The sequence below is a fragment of the Engraulis encrasicolus genome, chromosome 21, assembly GCF_034702125.1.
Source record: "Engraulis encrasicolus isolate BLACKSEA-1 chromosome 21, IST_EnEncr_1.0, whole genome shotgun sequence".
Classification (NCBI taxonomy): Eukaryota; Metazoa; Chordata; class Actinopteri; order Clupeiformes; family Engraulidae; genus Engraulis; species Engraulis encrasicolus.
The window spans coordinates 18279124-18299399 of record NC_085877.1 but is presented as its reverse complement, the minus strand read 5'-3'; the positions used below and the strand labels follow the sequence as shown (position 1 = coordinate 18299399).

The 20276-nt window shown below is 43.7% G+C and overlaps 1 protein-coding gene across 1 annotated transcript in view; it reads right to left on the bottom strand.

Annotated features, from left to right (window-relative positions):
- Window positions 1–18034, bottom strand: part of supt16h (SPT16 homolog, facilitates chromatin remodeling subunit) — a 29270-nt gene extending 11236 nt beyond the window's left edge. Inside the window, exons 1-14 of the mRNA XM_063186327.1 lie at window positions 17572–18034; window positions 16405–16497; window positions 16090–16260; window positions 15035–15187; window positions 14116–14262; window positions 13046–13197; window positions 10911–11083; window positions 10640–10730; window positions 9951–10024; window positions 8759–8871; window positions 5079–5144; window positions 4448–4543; window positions 1460–1575; window positions 875–1028 (exon numbers count right to left, since the gene is read on the bottom strand). Of these exons, the coding sequence (XP_063042397.1) occupies window positions 875–1028; window positions 1460–1575; window positions 4448–4543; window positions 5079–5144; window positions 8759–8871; window positions 9951–10024; window positions 10640–10730; window positions 10911–11083; window positions 13046–13197; window positions 14116–14262; window positions 15035–15187; window positions 16090–16260; window positions 16405–16497; window positions 17572–17637 (1665 nt within the window). The 5' untranslated portion in view covers window positions 17638–18034. The remainder of the gene's footprint in view (window positions 1–874; window positions 1029–1459; window positions 1576–4447; window positions 4544–5078; window positions 5145–8758; window positions 8872–9950; window positions 10025–10639; window positions 10731–10910; window positions 11084–13045; window positions 13198–14115; window positions 14263–15034; window positions 15188–16089; window positions 16261–16404; window positions 16498–17571) is intronic.
- Window positions 18035–20276: the final 2242 nt, after the last annotated feature.

The window sequence follows — 20276 nt, the reverse complement described above, 5'->3', positions numbered from 1 at the left end:
GTGTGCGCGTCTGTGTGTGTGCGTGTGCCTGCCCGCCTGTGTGCGTGTGCCTGCCCGCCTGTGTGCGTGTGCCTGCCCGCTTGTGCGTGTGCGTGCCCGTCTGTGTGTGTGTGTGTGTGTGTGTGTGCGTGCGTGTGTGTGTGTGCCCGTCTGTGTGTGTGCGTGCGTGTGCGTGCCCGTCTGTGTGTGTGTGCGTGCCCGTCTGTGTGTGTGTGTGTGTGTGTGCCTGCCCGTCTGTGTGTCTCTGTGTGTGCGTGCCTGCGCGTCTGTGTGTCTCTGTGTGTGTGTGCCTGCCCGCCCGTCTGTGTGTGTACCTGCCCGCCCGTCTGTGTGTGTGTGTCTGTGTGTGTGTCTGTGTGTGTGTCTGTGTGTGCGTGTGCCTGCCCGCCTGTGTGCGTGTGCCTGCCCGCCTGTGTGCGTGCGCGCGCGTTTGTGTGTGTGCGTGCCCGTCTGTGTGTGTGTGTGTGTGTGTGTGTGTGTGTGCCCGTCTGTGTGTGTGCCTGCCCGTCTGTGCGTGTGCCTGCCCGTCTGTGTGTGTGCCTGCCCATGTGTGTGTGTGCGTGCCCGTCTGTGTGTGTGCGTGCCCGTCTGTGTGTGTGTGTGTGTGTGTGTGCGTGCCCGTCTGTGTGTGTGCCTGCCCGTCTGTGTGTCTCTGTGTGTGCGTGCCTGCCCGTCTCTGTGTGTGTGTGCCTGCCCGCCCGCCCGCGTGCGTGCGTGCGTGTGTGTGTGTGTGTGTGTGTGTGCGCGTGTGTGTGCGCGTGTGTGTGTGTGTGTGTGTGTGTGTGCGCGTGCGTCTCTGTGTGTGTGTCGGTCTGTGTGTGTGCATGTGTGTGAGTGCGTGCGTCTGTGTGCGCGTCTAAGCCTTTGTGTCTACCTTGATGGTGGCGATGTGAAAGGGCGTGGCGATGCCAAAGACGGGCATGACGACCGTCTCGTACTTCTTGTCGATGAAGATCTTCATTTCCCTGATGTCCTTCTCCCGCGGCATCTGGGAAACGTTCTTGTACGACACGTTCGACTTACGGGCCCTAGGTTCAAACGAACACACACACACACAATTACTGACTGCTGCATATCGTCAGTAGTATTTCATTAATGTGATTTTTTTTAAATCCAAGTATTGCTTTCCTTCATCGACGGAAAAATGTGCATGATGATCATTGATTAGCCATGGCATCATGGCAAGGTACCAATGTACACCACATACTCTCACATGCTCACAGAACTATGTTAATGGCGAGCTATGTACCCTCACTTCCTGGAACTATTGTCAATGGCGATCTGAGTGTCAAAGGCTCCATGAGCCGCCATTGTTGTGTAAACATGGAACACTGAGGTCAAGGGGATTGCCCTAACTCCTACACCCATGGCTCGGACTACATCTACGCAAAATACCATTCAATCGCTCATCCATCCATCCATCCATCCATCCATCCATCCATCCATGTCCGCTACTCACTTCTGCGTCTGCTGCTCTCCCTGCTTTTCCGTGAGTCTGCGTTTGGCCTCCTCGTTCAGCTGGTCCGCCAGCTCCTTCTGGTGGGCCCGCCTTTTCTCCTCCGCCGTCAACTCGTTCTGTCCAATCAGAGGAGGCGCAGTCAGTATCAACACCCACCCACCACAGCCAAGTGTCCAAACAGAAGAGCAGCCAGCATTAACGCCAGCCCACCATCCCAGTCATTAGAGAAGTTGGCATTAAAACAAACCATGTTTACCAACACCCACCCACACACGCATACCAAACCCCTACCATCATTAATACTAGGGCTGTCCACGACCAAGGATTTTGTTGGTCGACCAAAGGTCGTCATTTACTCCGACTAATCGATTAATCCCCCCCCCAAAAAAATAAAATAAAAGGATTTTTTTTTTTTTAATTGCCAAACTGCCTATGGTAGAGATTTGTTGCAGCATTACTGTATAGTTGTTCACTGGAATGTCCATCAAGCGCTTAACACATAGAGGTCTAATTGCCCTTGAGAGAGCAATTTGACATGTCTCCAAAAACAAATCTGTAACTATGAGTTTTTGTCATTGAAACATATACGTTACACCATTAGAAACCTCAGACCTTCCAGACATTTCAAATATATATATATTAAATATATATATTAAATAAATTATATAGCTGGCCCAATTTAAAGAAAGTGAAAAGAAATCTTCGCATATTCTGTACTCTCTGCCTGTAGCAGCCACACCTATAGCTATTCACATGTAAAGTACCGGTGCTTGAGTGGCTATTCAGGTGACAACACGCCCCTTTCAGGTAGGTTAAACACAGCAGACGTAGAGTGACAGGGGGGTTTGGGGCTATCAGAGCACATGGGGATTGACAGGGGGGTGTGGGCCATTAGAGGTTTGTTCACACCTATCTCATTAGTATTCAAATGAGACAGGCAGTGGCAGTGACATAGTCATTCTTTTTTGCATTTTGTATGAAAACAACAAAACATTTCTAAATGCCCTTTTCACTTTTATGCTGCCAACACATTTGTTTACAAGATTCAAACTTCAAAAGTCTTGGCTAGATATATTTATTGTGCGTTTTCTTGAACTTTTTGAAGACCTCTGAAACCTGTTTTTTTTGTACAGTTGTGTTTATACTCAATTTAAATAAAACATGTTTGTATGACATCCAATTTTTTTTCAGATTATTTCTTGTCAGGCTTTTCACAATACAACCATATATTCCACTTTTCCATAGATGCTTACTGTTAGTTGAAAATACTTGAAAATGTCAGGGTGGTGCAAGCAGCCTAAAAGCCTCTGAAAGGCCTTAGACCTCAGAGGGTTAAATGATGCGCAGCGTTTCCCCCTTTAAATTACCCACGCTGGTTTTGTTTATCGCTGGACTGGAGTCTTGACAAGAGTTCTTGCCGTTCAGGGCAGCAAAAGCGAATTCTGATAAGTTTGTCGGTGAATGACTTAACGTACACACACACCCCAAAATATGTTCATATCTGGTGGTGGTTCTTTGGATGTTGGCCAGCACGGAGTAGGCCTAGCCTACAATTGTACAGCAAAGTGGTATGGAAGCTAACAAAGTGCGACTTAGCACCATGACGTTGCAACATAGCATTTTGGAGCTTCAGAGTATGTGCCGACACGACTTCACACTTTTTACACCGTCTGCAATAAACTGATAATTATGCGAGACGACACAGATGCAGGCGGCTCCCTGGATTTCTGTCAACCAATGGATTCAACGAGTCGAGTGAGGTATTGTAGCAAACGGTGCCGGGTAGTGTACGGGTGTGTGTGTATGAGAGAGGGAGAGGAGAGCAGCATCTGCCGTGGTGGTGAAGTTACATAATTAAACGCACCTGTCGTTCGAATTTGCGTGGTGCTGACAAGCAGTGATCTGTATTCTTTTAAAAAATTATCCCATGTTTTAGAGCTCCTTCCAGACATGGTCAAAATAACTTCAATCCTTCTCAAACAAATCAACAACACGTCCTCCTTTGTCACGCCCTTCAAGTTAAGAGTCCTGAAAGCACTTTGACGAGACGCTGGTTGTTTGTTTTTTTCCCCGCTGCGACCAATGGGATTCGGTCGACTAGAATTTTTTTTGGTCGACCAACGATTGGTCGATTATTTGCGGACAGCCATAATTAATACACCTAAATGTATGTGCAGACAATGCATTTATGGTGATGGGCGACACCCAAAATACGTCATAAGGGCAATTTGCCTTCTCAGCAATGTCAAACAACTGCCATTTTGAAGCGGCGCAGGTATAAACGATGCTTTGAATGCATCTGGCCTCCAGAGAAAAAGGCCCATTTCAATACCCTTTCCAACAGCTACCCAAATGTCACATACAAAATTATTCGCCAACTCTTGGGATAAAAGGGTCTGTTAAAAGAAAGATATTAGTTGTAGGTTGTGTTACATGACATTTAACTATCTGTGTGAGAAAGTTAGAAGGAAAAGCATCCGTGTAAATCTTCTGCTACCTTCAGGCACAGATTGATGATTCAAAAGGAAAATTGCAGAAAACTGTTGAGTCACATTCCCACTTCCTCTTTTTGCCATCAATTAACACACAAACATACACACAATCTGCTGAGACACACACTAGCTGCTGCTTCTCTGTGCACACACACACACACACACACAATTTTGTTCTGAGCGTAACCAGACGTTCATACCAGGGATCTGTAGTCTACCCCATGTGACCATGTGTTACCTACCTGCTGGTGTCTATGCTTTTGGTCAATGGTCACAGTGAGAAGATTTCGAGCGTCATGCAGACTGCTATATTAAAGTTATTTATTATAATTTCTTCCCCTTCATTCTACAGAGAAAACACAAAGATTTTCCGATTCCTGAATGCTCAGATTTTCTGTGTGAACAACACGTCAGTTTGTTTGAGATTAGGTGTGGGAAAGGACACACGTCTTTCTTGACCTGAACACCCACCCACACACACTCAAACACCACGTACCCTTGTCCTGTCGGCCGTCAGTGCGGGTCGCACTCCTTTGCTGAGGATGTCCTCTGGATCCACGTCATCTTCCTCCTCACTTTCTTCATCTTCAGCCTGAAACAAACAAACAAAACACAAATTACATTTCCATCACAGTAAGGATAGAATTGAAGATCATAAGCAGACAAAGAGAAACGGACCCAAACAAAGAATGACAAATTGTGGGAAAAAACTAGCAAATAACGGCAGAAATTGCAGAAAGAGAAACAGACACTAAAAACAAATACCAGCAAACTGCAGAAACACAGTTTACAAACAGCCCACGAAGTTACAGTAGTCTTGGTGCATGGAACGACAGCAATAGAGGATAAGACCCAAAGAAACATACAAAAGATGCAAAACAAAAATGAGGGAGAAAAAAAGAGAAGGGAAAACAAATATTACGGGAGATCATATCTAGGGAACAGAAACACACTTTCAAAAGATACAAGATGGAGAGCTAGAACACTGTGCACTAGGCTACTGCATCAGCACTGTAGCTGCATTGTCCAAACAGACATAGAGGGATGAATAGGCACAGGAACCAATGAAGGCCACTGTACTGTACTGAAGGGCATTGAAGAGTAGAGAGACATGACATGGCCGTTACCTTGAGGAAAATACCAATGTTCTTTATCTTCTTTTTCACCGGCGTGAGGACTGTGGCTGGATCCTCCTGCGAAGGGCACAAGCGGGAAGGCCAAATTATTTAATACTTTCATACACAAGACTTTGGAGTTTGCCTTTGTACCGCAGAGCTGGGCTGACCAAAGTGCAGTAACTACATATTTTGGAAAAAATTCAGTTTAGACTGAAAATGGTCTTCATTATACCCCCTTTATGTTGAGACAAAGCTCTATAGTTCAAATGTGTCATGTCCATACCTGCAAAGTCAGGAGGGTTAAAAAAGGTGACAAACTATCGCTAATCACATGAGGTGAAATCTGCTGAAAAGATGCGTAACCCTATAGCAGTGTTTCCCAACCTTTTTTTAGGCGAGGCACCCTTTCAATTCATGAAAAATGTCAAGGCACCCCACACCAACAAGCCGTAACATAGCATCGCATCCGATACCACACAAGCTTAGAAAAGTAACACATTTGGAGACGTCACACGACCTACGTTCGAAGTTGCAGCTGACTGGGGCAACCTATATTTACATTATTTTATAATTGTGTGTAAATGGCAGATGAAAGATTCCACTGACTAACATTACCTTATCAATTTAGACAAATATGTATAATATTACATAATTTATTTATCAAAGAAAAGGGGGGCGCACCTTGCATCAATTTTTTTCTTTATTTTTCTGTGCACAGACGCGTTTCGGCGTGTGCCTTCCTCAGGTTGCACACTGAGGAAGGCACACGCCGAAACGCGTCTGTGCACAGAAAAATAAAGAAAAAAATTGATGCAAGGTGCACCCCCCTTTTCTTTGATTCTAAGTATTCATTTGGGACAGCACCCTTAAAAGTTATCAAGAAACCTGAGTGAAGCCTGCTACCTACTTGATTTATAATTAATTTATCAGCCATGTTTCCGCGGCACCCCTGAGGGTGGCCTGCGGCACCCAAGGGTGCCTCGGCACCCCTGTTGAGGAACACTGCCCTATAGGACACACTGTTTTTTTTAATGTAATGTAGGCTAGCCTACATTAAAAAATGGCATTCAATCACAATCATTTGGGCTGGGCCTTGTTAGTCATATGTAGTCAAAGCATTGGTAATGCTTGGGGAATAAACCATGATTTTGCAAAATGTGCGAATTTCTCTCGAATATCCGACATGAAAGTTGAAACCAACTTCACCGTGACAGAACTTGGCTGCGTCTCACCCACGGTGTAGGCCTACATACGTCTGCAAAACCAGCAAATATTTCGCTACAATTTGCTTCTACCACGAAGCAAGAAACATTGCTGTCTGAAGGACGGTGTGGAAAACTCCCTGCTGGAGCCAGCGTCGTGACGCCAGAGACGTCATTGGTGACGTACCATGCACTTGCGTGCATTCATGACTTGACTTTCAGTGTGCATCGCTAGCAGACACTTGCCGTTTTGCTCCAGCATATTGCTGAAATGTTAAATCTTGTGTGTGTACGTGTGCGTTGATGACAATGTAAGTACTTCGTTTCTATTTGTATTTATGTTGCATTTCATCCGGTTGTGTTTGTTACATGCTGTTTTGTCCGGTAACCATGTAACACAGGTTTTACCGCGAGCTCAATTCATTTCAATGAGGAAATGTCTGTTTCTTAAATGCTTTCCTAAATGCTCATTTCTTGGTTTAAAGTTACATGAGTAGTCCGGTTTGGAAGTGCTTCGATAGTAGTTTCGACCTGTGGTGTTATTTCCACCGTTTTGAGGCATTATTTTAGCTTCCAAATATTGCATTGTCGTGCTATGGAGACATGCGCTGTTCACGTGGACACTCGTCTTGCTAGACTCGATGGCGGCAAGAACCGCTTCTTCTATTTGTGGTCTTAAAGCGCCACCCTGTGGATCCTAAGTGTACTGCACTTGATTTTCTCTGTATTAACCCCTTAAGTGCCTAGTTCTCACTCTTATTATCCTGCTATTACTTGCCACTTGCAGTAATTCGGTTCCTTGTCACATTAATGTTACCTAAGTGCAATTATATCCTTATGTATATTGTAATGTAACTTGATGTGTATATTTGACTACCTAATTATTATTAAACTGTGTGTTCTGCATATTTTGATATTGTGTAGAATTTATCTGTATAGTTTCTAATTACTCTTTCTGTATATGTTTATCTTGCAGAAACCACACTCTTATTACATTCTGTAATGCACACAAATACCTTTAATCAGCCATACATTGTATATGTAGGCAACAGTTCAATGAAGAATACTCTTTGATGCCTGGAATCAATAAATCTCTCAATATCACCTAAAGTCGCAGCGGTTCTCTTACCGGAGCACATAGTCAGTGAGGGGGCGACTAGCCATCAACGTACATGTCCGTCACAGACGGCATTTTCAAAACGCGTGCAATAGTTGTAATGATGCATTCGGACCGTTCGGATTTGTAGCTCACTTGTCAAAATGTGGTGCTGGCTCACGTTTGCACGTTGCGCACGGAGATAGACAAGTTCTACACACACAGCGAAGGAGGGTTCCGAAAGTTTCGGGGCTGCTCTATTATTTCCTATCACACGTAGGCCTATGGCCGCATGGTTCAGTCTTATTTCTTTTGTTGTCAGGGCGCCTTAGATTCTTTGGCTGCAACAGCTAGGCGAAAAGTGGTAAATAAATGCTAAATTTTAGCCAGCTGCTACCCAGACTGGTGAGCACAAACCTGTTTCTAGCACTATACAAGACGTACCTAAGCACTCGGCAACATAATCCTCATCCCATAGCAGTTGTTCAGGTACTCAAAATCCGATCGAAAGGGCAAAAGGTAAAAGTGACACCGGAGACAGTGACCAGTGGTCCATTTCGTTTGTTGTGAAGTGGGACATCTCGCGCGTCAATTCTATCTTGCGCGCGACTAGGTTATAACTTTGTAACTAGTTATGGAACGACCATTGACAGACTCCGATCCCGTCTTTCTGATACAGTGGTCACGAGAGGCAGTTGTAGACTGACCAAAAAAAAAGATAAATAGAATGTCACTCAACATTAATGACAATAATGTCTGTAGGCTACTAGGTGTGTCTGCCTAGGCTACCCCCCCCCTTATGAAAAAAAACGCGGCGGATCTACACCAGGTATGCATGTCTTGGAGATATTGCGACGTCAAATTTGCAGTAACTACAATATCCAACCTAAAACTTTGGCTTCGAAGACAGTTTTTGTGAGTTTCAACGTTGGCATCATTTCTGCACAAAGCCTTTGTAGGGCAGAACAGTCTACTAAAAACTGAAGAATGCTGCAGATTACCATGTATACAGGTGTAGGGTTGCTTGACCACATTTAACAATTAACAACAGCCTTCATGTTCACCCATCTTTGATGAACGTTCAGGGTTGATAAAAGCTATAACCTTACTTAATTACACTCTAATTAGATAACATTATCCAGCTTTCCCTTATTCTCAAGGGCATGGAATGACTACTGAGTATGATGGTGTACAATGTAAATGTGTTTAATTTATGGTGGAGCATATGTAGTTTGCAAACTGGACATTGGAGAAAGTGTTTACACTATGTGAGGTGTGCGTGTGTGTGTTAGTGATCTGTACGATGATTTCGACAACGAGAGCGTATGCAATGTGTAAACTTGACATAGGAGAGTGTATTATCTGTGTACATGTGTGTGTGCGTTAGTCACCTCGTTGATCTGTACGGTGTCTCCGACGAAGAGAGCATATTTCTTCTGCTCCTCCTTCTTGCCCTCCTTGTTGATCAGATCAGCCAAGCCCAGACTCACGCTGAACACCATACCTTTAAAACACAAAACCAAATCATCAACAACTTGTACAAATCAAACACTGTGGTTCTAAAAATGTTAAGATTTTACTGGAAGCCTTTCAGACAATTCATATCCCATTAACTGACCACACAGCTGAATGGCAAAAAAAAATCAATGCACAAACCACATTTAATAGTATGGAATCATTACCAAGTGTTCAGCAATAATACAAGCGCAGATTGACAAGTTATTCAGATGGGAATTAATAGTACAGTTAATAATGGCTTATATAAAAGAAATGAGGCGGATCTTCCCATCCCACCATATTGTGTGAGTACCATGATCATAGAAACCGTTACCTTTCTTCAGCTTGTAGTGGTTCAATATCTTTTTACGTTGTGTGCGAGAATATTATGATCGTAAAGATATTGAACCACTACAAGCTGAAGAAAGGTAACGGTTTCTATGATCATGGTACTCACACAATATGGTGGGATGGGAAGATCCGCCTCATTTCTTTTATATATTCATTTTCAATGGGGTTTCATGTCTGGTGAGTTAGAATGTCGACACCACCAAAGCACCTAAACATGGCATGGAAATCTACGGGTATATTGAAGAGTGAAGTGTGGGTCACCAGACCAAACAAACAAAAACAGCTGAGAGCAAAGCATCAAGGATATCTGGGCTTCCATAACTCCCATGCAATGCCCTGCCATTGACTTCAATGTTAATCACAGCATTCCAGTTACTAAGACAAAGAGCTTATCACCAAGTATTGAGCATTGAAATGTAATTTAGAAGGTACCAAATTCCAACTGTTTTGATGTAAAAGGGAAAAAAAGAAAGAAATTTGGATTACAACACTACAAAACTATTTTGCGTAATAATGTGGAACAGAGCATTTAAAGTTTTTTATTATTTTAAAAAATACCGTTATCATTGGAAGGTTCATTCAAAAGCTTTTAAATTGTACTCTAATGGCTGATGACTTGAAAATTATGACGACTGTCATTTGTATTGATTATTTGGGGAAACAGCGAAAAATGTCATTTTCATAATAATGTGGAATGTTGTATATGCGTGCGTATATAATGGTAGCCACATTTACCTTTCTTGAGCTTGTACTGGTTCTTGGCATTGAGGACCAGGGACCCTTCTCTAAACTCGATCCCCATGGCAAACCTAAAACACAATGGAGATCACAAAGTTTACAGCATGCATTTCTCTCTTTCATATGTTGGCATGTGTGTCTTGTACACCCTGATACACCTTCTCTGGAAAGTTAATTCAATTGGGTCCATCTTTGTTTTGCGTAGTGAAATCAGTATGAGAGGGTGATCCCACTCACAGTTATCAAGTCTGTATTTCAAAAAGTGTAAGGTGCTCACACATCTCAAAAAAAGCACATCGCTGTGGATGCAGAATATACAATAACGCAAAGGAGAAAAAGAGAAGGAATGTTCGCACACCACAAAAACTGATTTAATGTACGAAAAGAGACCAGACAAAAACCTTGCAGCTCGAAATGTTGTACCAGACACCTGATGAAAACCTTGCAGGTCAAAATGTTTCTCACACATCAACTCTCGGCAAGGGAGCTTTTTGTAGCATATGAATATTCCTTCCCTATTTCCACCACATTAAGCCTGTATTCCTGTGTGTGTGTGTGTGTGTGTGTGTGTGTGTGTGTGTGTGTGTGTGTGTGTGTGTGTGTGGTCTATTTTTCTGTGCTTGTGCATGCATGTGTGCGAGTGTGTGCCCGAGTATGTATCCATGTTACAGTGGGAGTCCACTTACCCAAGGTTCTTGGTCAGCTTGCTGACGAGGTCTGGCTTCTCTTTCTTGACAAACTCCATCACCGCGTTGTAGGCATCACACAGCTTCACTCCTGTATGACAGCATAGATCAGGGGTGTCAAACTCATTTTGACTGAGGGCATTGGCAGGCTTGCGATGAGGTCAAGGGGGCGTTGGGGGCTTATGATCAGGGTCCAAGGGAAATTTGTTTAAAAAAAAAAAAAAGGTTGAGAACCACTGCACTGGTGTGAAATGGGAGCCCTGTGTCTCACCGTGCTTGAGTTCGTTGAGCAGGTTCTCCTCCACCTGCAGCAGGAAGCTGTAGTTGTCCTGCATCTCCTGCGTGGGGTCCACCATGAGGGTGCGCACCAGGTTGGAGCAGTAGGACTTGTAGCGGATGCCCATCGCACACGTGATGGCCCCGAAGTGCATGTGGTTCTTGTCACTGGGGGGAGGGGGTCAAACACAGATACATGCACACACAAAATTAGTCACTAGTAGGGATGAGGAGATGGGTAGTCACAAGAGGGTTCTACAGAAATTTGAAGCCAAAATAGCTCCTGTCCTTTTACTCATTTTTGTCATATGGTTACTGCTGCAAACAGGACTTGACATTTGGCTCAATTGCCACTGTGGTTAATGACACTGAAATGAATACTAGCCACAGCCAAATTTGAACAGGATTTGGCTGGTTGGCAGGTGCCAATGTCAAGACAGTGTTGCAGGGCTCAAGGGCGCACACACACACTTTAAAACCATATAAATTTCAGAGCAAGTTACAGTGGGGCGTACATGACATACAGAACTCCAGGACATCCATCCATCTACAGCTCCAGGCCTTTTTATTAGAATACCATGAAAAAGTTGATTTATTTCCATAATTCCATCAATAATGTTAAACTGTCATGGATTGTAGATTCATGGCCCAGTTTTTTAACTATTCCAATCATTAAATTGTTTATTTTTACACATTTTGGTCTTCCAGCTAAAAAAAAACATGAATTGGGGAATTCACATCATTAGAATATTGTAATAAAATCACAATTTTCTTCATCAAAATTTGTTTCACATCAGTGCACATCAAATCAGTTGAACTTTGGTACTTTCTACACAACATGCAATGTTCAATACTTGGTTAGGACTCTCTCTGTCTTAATATTATTAATAATAACGGCCATGATGCGTTTAACATTGAAGTCAATGGCAGAAACAGTGCATGGGAGTAATGGAAGGCCAGATATCCTTGATGCTTTGCCGTCAGCTGTTTTTGTATAGCTGACCTGGTGTCCCACACTTCCCTCTTCAATATACCCGAAGATTTCCATGCCACATTTTGGTGTTAACTCACCAGTTTAATTCTAACTCAACAGAAATTAAAACCCATTCATTTTCAATGGGGATTCATTTCTGGTTATTTAGAATTAAACTGGTGAGTTAGCGCCAAAACGTGGCATGGAAATCTACAGGGTATATTGAAGAGTGAAGTGTGGGGTACCAGGTCAACAAACAAGAACAGCTGACAGCAAAGCATCAAGGACATCTGGGCTTCCATAACTGCCATGCACTGTTTTTCCATTGACTTCAATGTTAAACGCATCATGGCCATTATGAAGACAGAGAATGTCCTAACCAAATATTGACCATTGCATGTAATGTAGAAAGTACCAAATTTCAACTGATATAATGTGACCCGAATTTTGATGAAGAAAAATGTGATTTTATAACAGTATTCTAATAATGCGAATTCCCCAATTCATGGGTTTTTTGAGCTGGAAGGCCAACGTATATAAAAAGAAAAAAAATAATGATTGGAATAGTTAAAAAACTGGGCCATGAATCTACAATCCATGACAGTTTAACATTATTGATGGAATTATGGAAATAAATCAACTTTTTCATGGTATTCTAATAAAAAGGCCTGGAGCTGTACATAGTAAATGCACCCTAAGAACGTCCACGTCAAGAGCAGAGGGACCCTGGCAGAGAAAACCCCCCACACACAACTGTAGACACCCAGCACCAAATGAACGACTGACTGAACATCCAGTTAAGGTAAACTAGCCTAGTAAACCAGTGCCACCCGCTTGACACCAAAAATTTTGGCTGGCGAGTGGGTCTGGCCTCGGATCGAAAACATTTTGAACACTGTGCCCTGAATCTGGCAAACCCATCACAACGCAGAAATTTATTTTGAATTTGTTTTGAATCAAAGCGGGCAGGGTTTTGAGGGAGTGACGACAAAACTCGTTGATTGGTCAGAGCGCCGGCCTATTAGGCACAGGCACGGTTTGAAAAACATCAAGTTGTTCCCATCAACAATCTTCGGATGTATCGTTCATCGGGGCCAGACTAAATTACACATCCAGTCTCACATTTAGGCTGGTTTATCAGGCTAAAGGTAACCCACCTGACGACGCTGAACTTGAGGCTGTAGTTCCCGCCGCTCTGGATGATGGGAGGGTAGCACATCTCCACCGTAGAGGGGTCCACGCCACTCAGATAGCGCTTCTCCTCAATAGCCTTCTCCACGGACTCCGCAAGCTTACTGTGACGCACTTTCTGATAGGCCAGACATACACAGGCAAAGAAACACTCAGCAACAGTTTGCTAGATTGGAACAAAAAAGCGTGTGTGGTAGTCACTGTATGTTTCAGCTGTGCCTCGATTTTTAAATCGAAAGGGATATAAAAGGTAAAATACACGATGGTACACACACAGTTGAAAGCAGTCCAAAAAAAGTATTCTCACCCAAGTTTCACACTTAAATCACAAAATTCATCTGAATTTCCAGCTGCTGGACTAATAGAACAGAGTTGCAGTGACATTCTATCACCAAACATTAAAACACAAGACAGCCACAGACAAAATTATTTCAAAACAGGCCAGACACATTTCAATGTGTATTTAAATTTCATGTCAAGCATCGTGACAAGGCTCAATGTCACCCATGACATCTCAGTAACTCAAGTTTTTGCAAGTTAATATACCGTTAATATACCGTATACCTGTATTGCATTTTTTTGTTAAAATTCAAAATGCATTTAAGAATTCTATCAATATTTATCCATATACTGAAAGGGGAGAAACATCCCCAAAAGGCTGCTTTGAGTGGAAACACTGCAGTCGCTTTCATGGGAGGCTCATAAAATAATGGGAGGATCAAATTAAGATGCAACCCTACACTCACAATCACATATTTATTTACTACACTTGCAACCGATTTAGCATAGCCACCGATTCCGTCATTTACCACACTTGCAACCCATTTACTGCACTTGTGAATAACAGAGGCGAGTACCGTGCTGTAAATCAATTACTACACTTACAACCCATTTAGAACATTTGCAAGCGATGTACAGCATTCACATCATTATTTACTACACTTGCAACAGGTTCACAGCACAGCCACTGACGGTAGCACTCCACATCAATTTGCAATTTACTGCACTTGCAACCGATTTATGGCACAGGACTCACATCGTCGGCGTCGACGATCTCCATGACGCGCTCCTTGAAGAACTTGGAGAAGACGTCACTGGTGATGGTGGCAGCCTTCTTCATCAGAGCCAGCTCTCCGTCCTCTTTAACAGCCATGGTGTAGGCCACCACTGCACTGATGTCAACCTAGTGCGCACACACACACACAGCCTTCTTGCTCAGTGCCAGCTTTCAATCTTCCTGCAACGCCATGGTGCATGTCCACCCAGCATGCAAAAAAGACGGTTAACAGAAACTCCATCCGATTTAAAAATCATGGTGTACCCTACCGGCTGGCTGGCTGGCTGGCTGGCCGGCCGGCCGCCCACACACACACACACACACACACACACACACACACACACACACACACACACACACACACACACACACACACACACACACACACACACACACACACACACACACACACACACACACACACACACACACACACACACACACACACACACACACACACACACACACACACACACACACACACACACACACTTTGCTGGACGATAACAATGGGATAGAAATGCAAATACACCCTTTCTAATTTTGAAAGCGTCGCAGCAGGGGGTGCTAGATAAAGGGGAAGATAGTGAGACAGACAAAAAATTAAAAGTAGACCAACGTTTAAGCACCATTACGCTGAGTGAAATGTGCCTATCGATATTCAGTCTAAAAGACAGTGACAAGGAAGAACAATGCAATAACTTATTTTGGCAAAAAAGTTATCATGCTTGTAAAAACGTATTGTACGATATATTGACTTATTGAATATTGTGACACACACACACACGCGCCATTTTTAGTATTACGTATGCACCAAAGTACTAACTGCCTTCATCCCATCCAAAAATGCTGGTGCAACCAAAACTCATTCCCATCTCCCCGGCTCCTTTCATCTCACCTTCTCCAGCCCCTCGGCGGTGATGGTGTCGTTCCAGCTCTTCATGTAGTCCCCAGGGAACTTGTCCTTGCTGAAGACGCCCACCGTCTTGCCCTCCTTGCTGCCGCGGATGGCCTCCATCATCTTGTCGAAGTTGGCCTTGTTGCTCTCGTTCTGAATCGGGGGCACAGCACAGCAATACAAAACACATGAGACATCTTTTTTTGGACTTGTATTACTGTGTCTATAACACACTGTGTGGCTTACATAGCTGTTGTAGCCCAATATATTTGCGGCCTCAAAGGTACGCTTTGGCCTGCACCATCGTGTCAACGTTGGGCTTGTTGCTCTCGTTCAGAGTCAGGGCACCGCAACACAAAATGTGCGTCATATACCACAGCAGGAGGGCTTACTAGTACATAGTCAATAAACACATGTGAATGTATATGCAGCCGCAAGGCCACGCATCAATACGCTACGGGTTGTCATTATGCACCCATGCTAAAAACACGCTTTGATTCTTCATCCATTGCATTACGGGTACGGCCATTGGAGGCGATACTTGCCTAAATAAGGCATGTTAACTCGCATCGACTATGCAAGCCCCATAACAAAGCAGGAAAAGCACCATCCGCTTATGAACATTTATCAGAGAACATGATGCGCCCCATCCACACGTTGAAACATTAGTGTAGCATATAATTTTGTAATGGTAGGCCATCAAATTCAGGAGTAAAATGAGGCTGTCCAAGGCATACACCATGACTTTTATGAACAATCATGCATCACAAGAGAATATCTGTACATTCATCGATTGTACTATCAGGCAACTGGCAGGGTTTCTGAAATGTTCTTTGTGTGAGTGTTGAGAGAGTAAGGGATTTTGTGTCAGAGTACGAGAGAGAGAGAGAGAGAGAGAGAGAGAGAGAGAGAGAGAGAGAGAGAGAGAGAGAGAGAGAGAGAGAGAGAGAGAGAAAGAAAGGGAGTTAGGGAGTGTTAATGCCTGTAATGGCTCTCTGTCAGAATTGAACCATATGACGGAGCCATGCAGAGCAAATGAGATGAGATGCTGATACCTTCTCTCTGACCAGCAGCGTGATTGGAGGCAGGCCGTTGGCATTCTCGTTCCCCTTGGTGATCTGAACCTGCTTGAGGAATTCCAGTTTCTTCTTGCTGGCCAGGAAGAGAATCTTTGTCTCGCAGAACACCATGATGGTGTCTGTTAACTCGTACCCAAAGAGCCATGTCTGGAGGGGCAGGAAGAGAGGGAGAAGGAGAGGAAGACCGTAGATGAAATCCTTCTCTTCAATACAGACAGCAGTTAGTTATTTTTTATCAAGCTTCTTTTTCCAGATGTTCAAAGAAAAATATGGAACATGTATGCTCTTTACCTGTAGAGCAGTGGATTTGGCATAGACGATTTCCTCATCAACTCCTACAGAGACGACAATGGCATCGACTTTTCCAAATTCATCCTCTCCCTTCTGCGAACGACAAACACATAGTTGTAACCATGTAGGAAATGTGGGTTTCAGATGATGTGGCCGAAGATGAGCTTCCCCACTAACACATAACGTCCATTGGGCCAAGGTGTTGCATAGCAGACCTTTCAAGGAGGACCCGTAAAAAGACAATAGAACTTAAGTACTCCAATGATGCTGTAACAGGTGATCCCAAACCTGCGCATCAAGGTGGCTAACAAAAGTAGCTAACTAGAGGTGCAAATTAGCAATCATTGAAGTTCAGTCCCACCACAACTCGGATGAAAAGACGAAATTTCCCATCAAGCAAACTGCGACACGCGTCAATACAGCAGCACCAACCGTAGAGGTTAATAAAGACAGTAGCATTTGGGACCTGGGTACTCTGCAAAAACTTTCAGAAACATTAAGGTTGAGAATAATTTCAAACACCCGCGCAGCCGCTGATGTACACCCATCATGCTGGCTAGCAAAATGCTATACATACTGAAAGTACACGCTTGCTCAAGAATTCAAGCAAGTTCTCATCGTGTGATTTCACCGTTTACAAAAAAAATAATAAACACAGCACATTGATCCATGTAAAACTATGTTTTAAGACGTGTGATACAGCATGCTTGCTTTGTGCGCAACTGGAAATCACTTGTGAGGACAATAGCTGAACATTAGCTTGAGAGCCCTCTGATGCAGAACATCCAGCCTGTTAGCTAGCTAGAATGTGCATTCATCTAGGATTCCTAGCATCTTTACTAGCAAGGCGTAATACGTTTATTATGCAGATTCCAGGCACTGTAAATCCAAGGAACCTCAATAAATACAATTAAATTATCAGAGAACATCGACTATTGTGTATCGGTTCAGCCATCGGACAAAATGTAGATACAGGCCTCTTCCGTTACAGCGTCCGCGCTTGGTACATAGCCGCGCCACTTGCTCCCAAGCAACGACAACAATTGCTATGTGCGCACGTCAGAGCAGGGACTTGGAACCAGCATCACTGTGTAAAATTGTACGTGGGTTTTAGACGAATAGTTTAAACGCTGTTCATTCTTTCGAAGTACAGAGCTTATCAGTTACCTTCCAGTTGCCGTATAAGCGCTTGATTCGACGGTAATAGGCTTCCTTGTCCAAGTTTACCGCCATAACGACACTTCTGTTGTTCCAAACTCCAGCTCCCGGCTTCTGATGAGGCCGGATGAGTGTTCACGCACGCACTTCCCACTCCGCGATGGTAGCTAGCTCTACGCCTGCTAGCCAGCCACCGCCAGCACTTTCTCTCTTCCCCCGAGTTCCCTTGGAGATGCAAAAGAAAGACTGGTGTTGAACACACTTTATAAAATCTTGCGAATTCGCCTTCCGGGTGAAAATGACTTAAGATGGGTGGGCATGTGCAATCACAAAACAAACGTCAATATGAATCAAAATGGTCTAAAATGTAGTTAAAAATTCTACAGCTGAGCGCACGTTATTAAAAAAATGGCTATATACGCGGCTGTTTGTTATCCACGCCACCGCACGCACGCATATGCGTCCCTATTATAATTAATCCCCCCTTTCACTGTTTACCCCTCCCTCACATCCCTCCCCTTCTGCAGTTGCACCACAGCGCACAGAACGTCATTTGGCCATACGCGCATCTTAATGTTTTTATTTCTTGAAATGTCAATCGTTAAATGGTGCTTTGGTGTATATAAATACGTTTCGAGTTGTATCTAGCTGCTGTTTTGATATTGCAAATAATAGACCACACACTAAATATAAAGCCACTATTGATTCTGAGATAGGCAACATGCTACGCTGTTGTTCTCATCATGCTCTGTAGCTCTGTGATAGTCGCATCGCATGTAGCCCCGCCCAACCTCACAGAACCATGCGCCAATTTCCCGCCTTGAAATGTTTTCCCGCCATGCCGTCATCATGCTCTCCTGCTGTGGCCTTCTCATGGAAGGGATGGGAGACATAACATATAGCAGACGGAAAAAAAGAACATATCCATGCATACCATATGTGCTTATATGCTCAATATCTATTTTGTATATGAGCTCATTTAAAAATACAGCAGGATTTAGATTATTATAAACTATCTATCTATATTGAACTATCTATGGGTCTGACCAGGGGTGCCGACAAGGGGGGACAAAGAGGGGACAGTTTTCCAGGGGGCCAGGGAGAGAGGGGGCCCAGAATTGGGTCTTCATTTCATTGTATCTATGGGGCTGGGCAGGGGCCCTTTCATATGACTTTGTACGGGGCCCTACCTAAGCTGTCAGCGCCCCTGGGTCAGACATCGGCCTCATATGTGAGTGTGAACATTCTCATCCAGGACAATGAAAAATTTACTAGAAAATAAAATAATTTAATAACTCTAAAATTTGACACTCTACTGCCAGGGTCGGATTAACGCAGAGGCTATGGCTGCAGACGATGTCCCCCCCAATCAGCCAGGCTCCCTTAATCGGTCAAGGCCCTTTACTGTACTGTACTGAAGAGATCCTTCTGCTTATGCTTTCGGGCCATGTTTTGCTGTAGCCTAATTCATCCACAGTGGGGTGCTAACATTTCCCTTTATACTGGGATGATATTTATTACACAGGAAAAACATTCCTTCTTTAAATTGGCAATTGGTATACATGTAGCCTGGTTCCTACCAGACCTCTCTCTGTGTGTGTGGCTCTGGAGCCCCCTGGTGGCGCTCAACAGGCAAGTAAACATAATGGAACTCTATTCATACAGAGTTCTAAAGCAGGGTTTCCCAAACTGGGGTGGATGCGCGGCAGAGATTCTTTAAGTATATAGGGATATGCCAACATAATAGGTTTCTATGGGCACCTAACGTGACCAGGTTCCGGTCTGCCTAAAGAGGCGTGTCATAATGCTCCTAGCATTGAATAGAACAGTCCTTAGGTCTGCCTAAAGGGGGATTTCCCCCCCTCCCCCTTGCAATAATAGAACCCGGAAACAATGGGCCAATGGAACCTCTCTCTCTCTACTCTCTCTGGTGCGCGGCCTGCCATATGGGGGTGCGCGAGCTGAATAGAGCAATGGTCATGGATATGTGAGTTTTTATCCAGTATTAATGAACATTAAGCAGTTTTGAATTGTATGGTGAATTGTATGCTGGAAGGGCCCATCTGAAGTGTAGTTTAACTCCTGCTATTGGAAAAGAGCCCCAAAACAACAGTGCATAATGTGCAGTCAATACGCAGTGAATCCATACTTGCGCGGCCATCAGTACAACAAAATTCGCTTGGGGGGTGTGCGAACCACATTTTAATGTACAAGGGGGTGCACGCAGGGGAAAAAGTTTGGGAACTGCTACAAAGGAAAATGAATAAGCATTGCAATATGATTTATTTTCAGATATCCATATGAAGAATGATCCTATTCTTCATTGAAGAAATTGATGTAATGAAAAGGCAAATGGTAATGGATTATGACCAGATGGTTGAAACCAACTGCCAACCTTTCATTGAGGCTATGGTAGGCTACTGAGTCTTACAGCAAATGAACAGGAATTCATCACTGTTACCATGGCTACCACCACAGATGGGTTACATTCAGCCATGCCATTTTATGATGTGCAATGTGCCATGGCCTCACAATTTCAAAAGGGAAGAACGTTAACACAAGAAACAGCATCCATGTAGTTGCTACTACTATACAACAGGGGTTCCCAACATTTTTTTGGCATGGCACCCCATTTTAACATCCCAAATTTCTGGGTACCCCATGCATACTACTTTTCATGACAAAAATTAAAACATGACTGAGTTACATAAGTT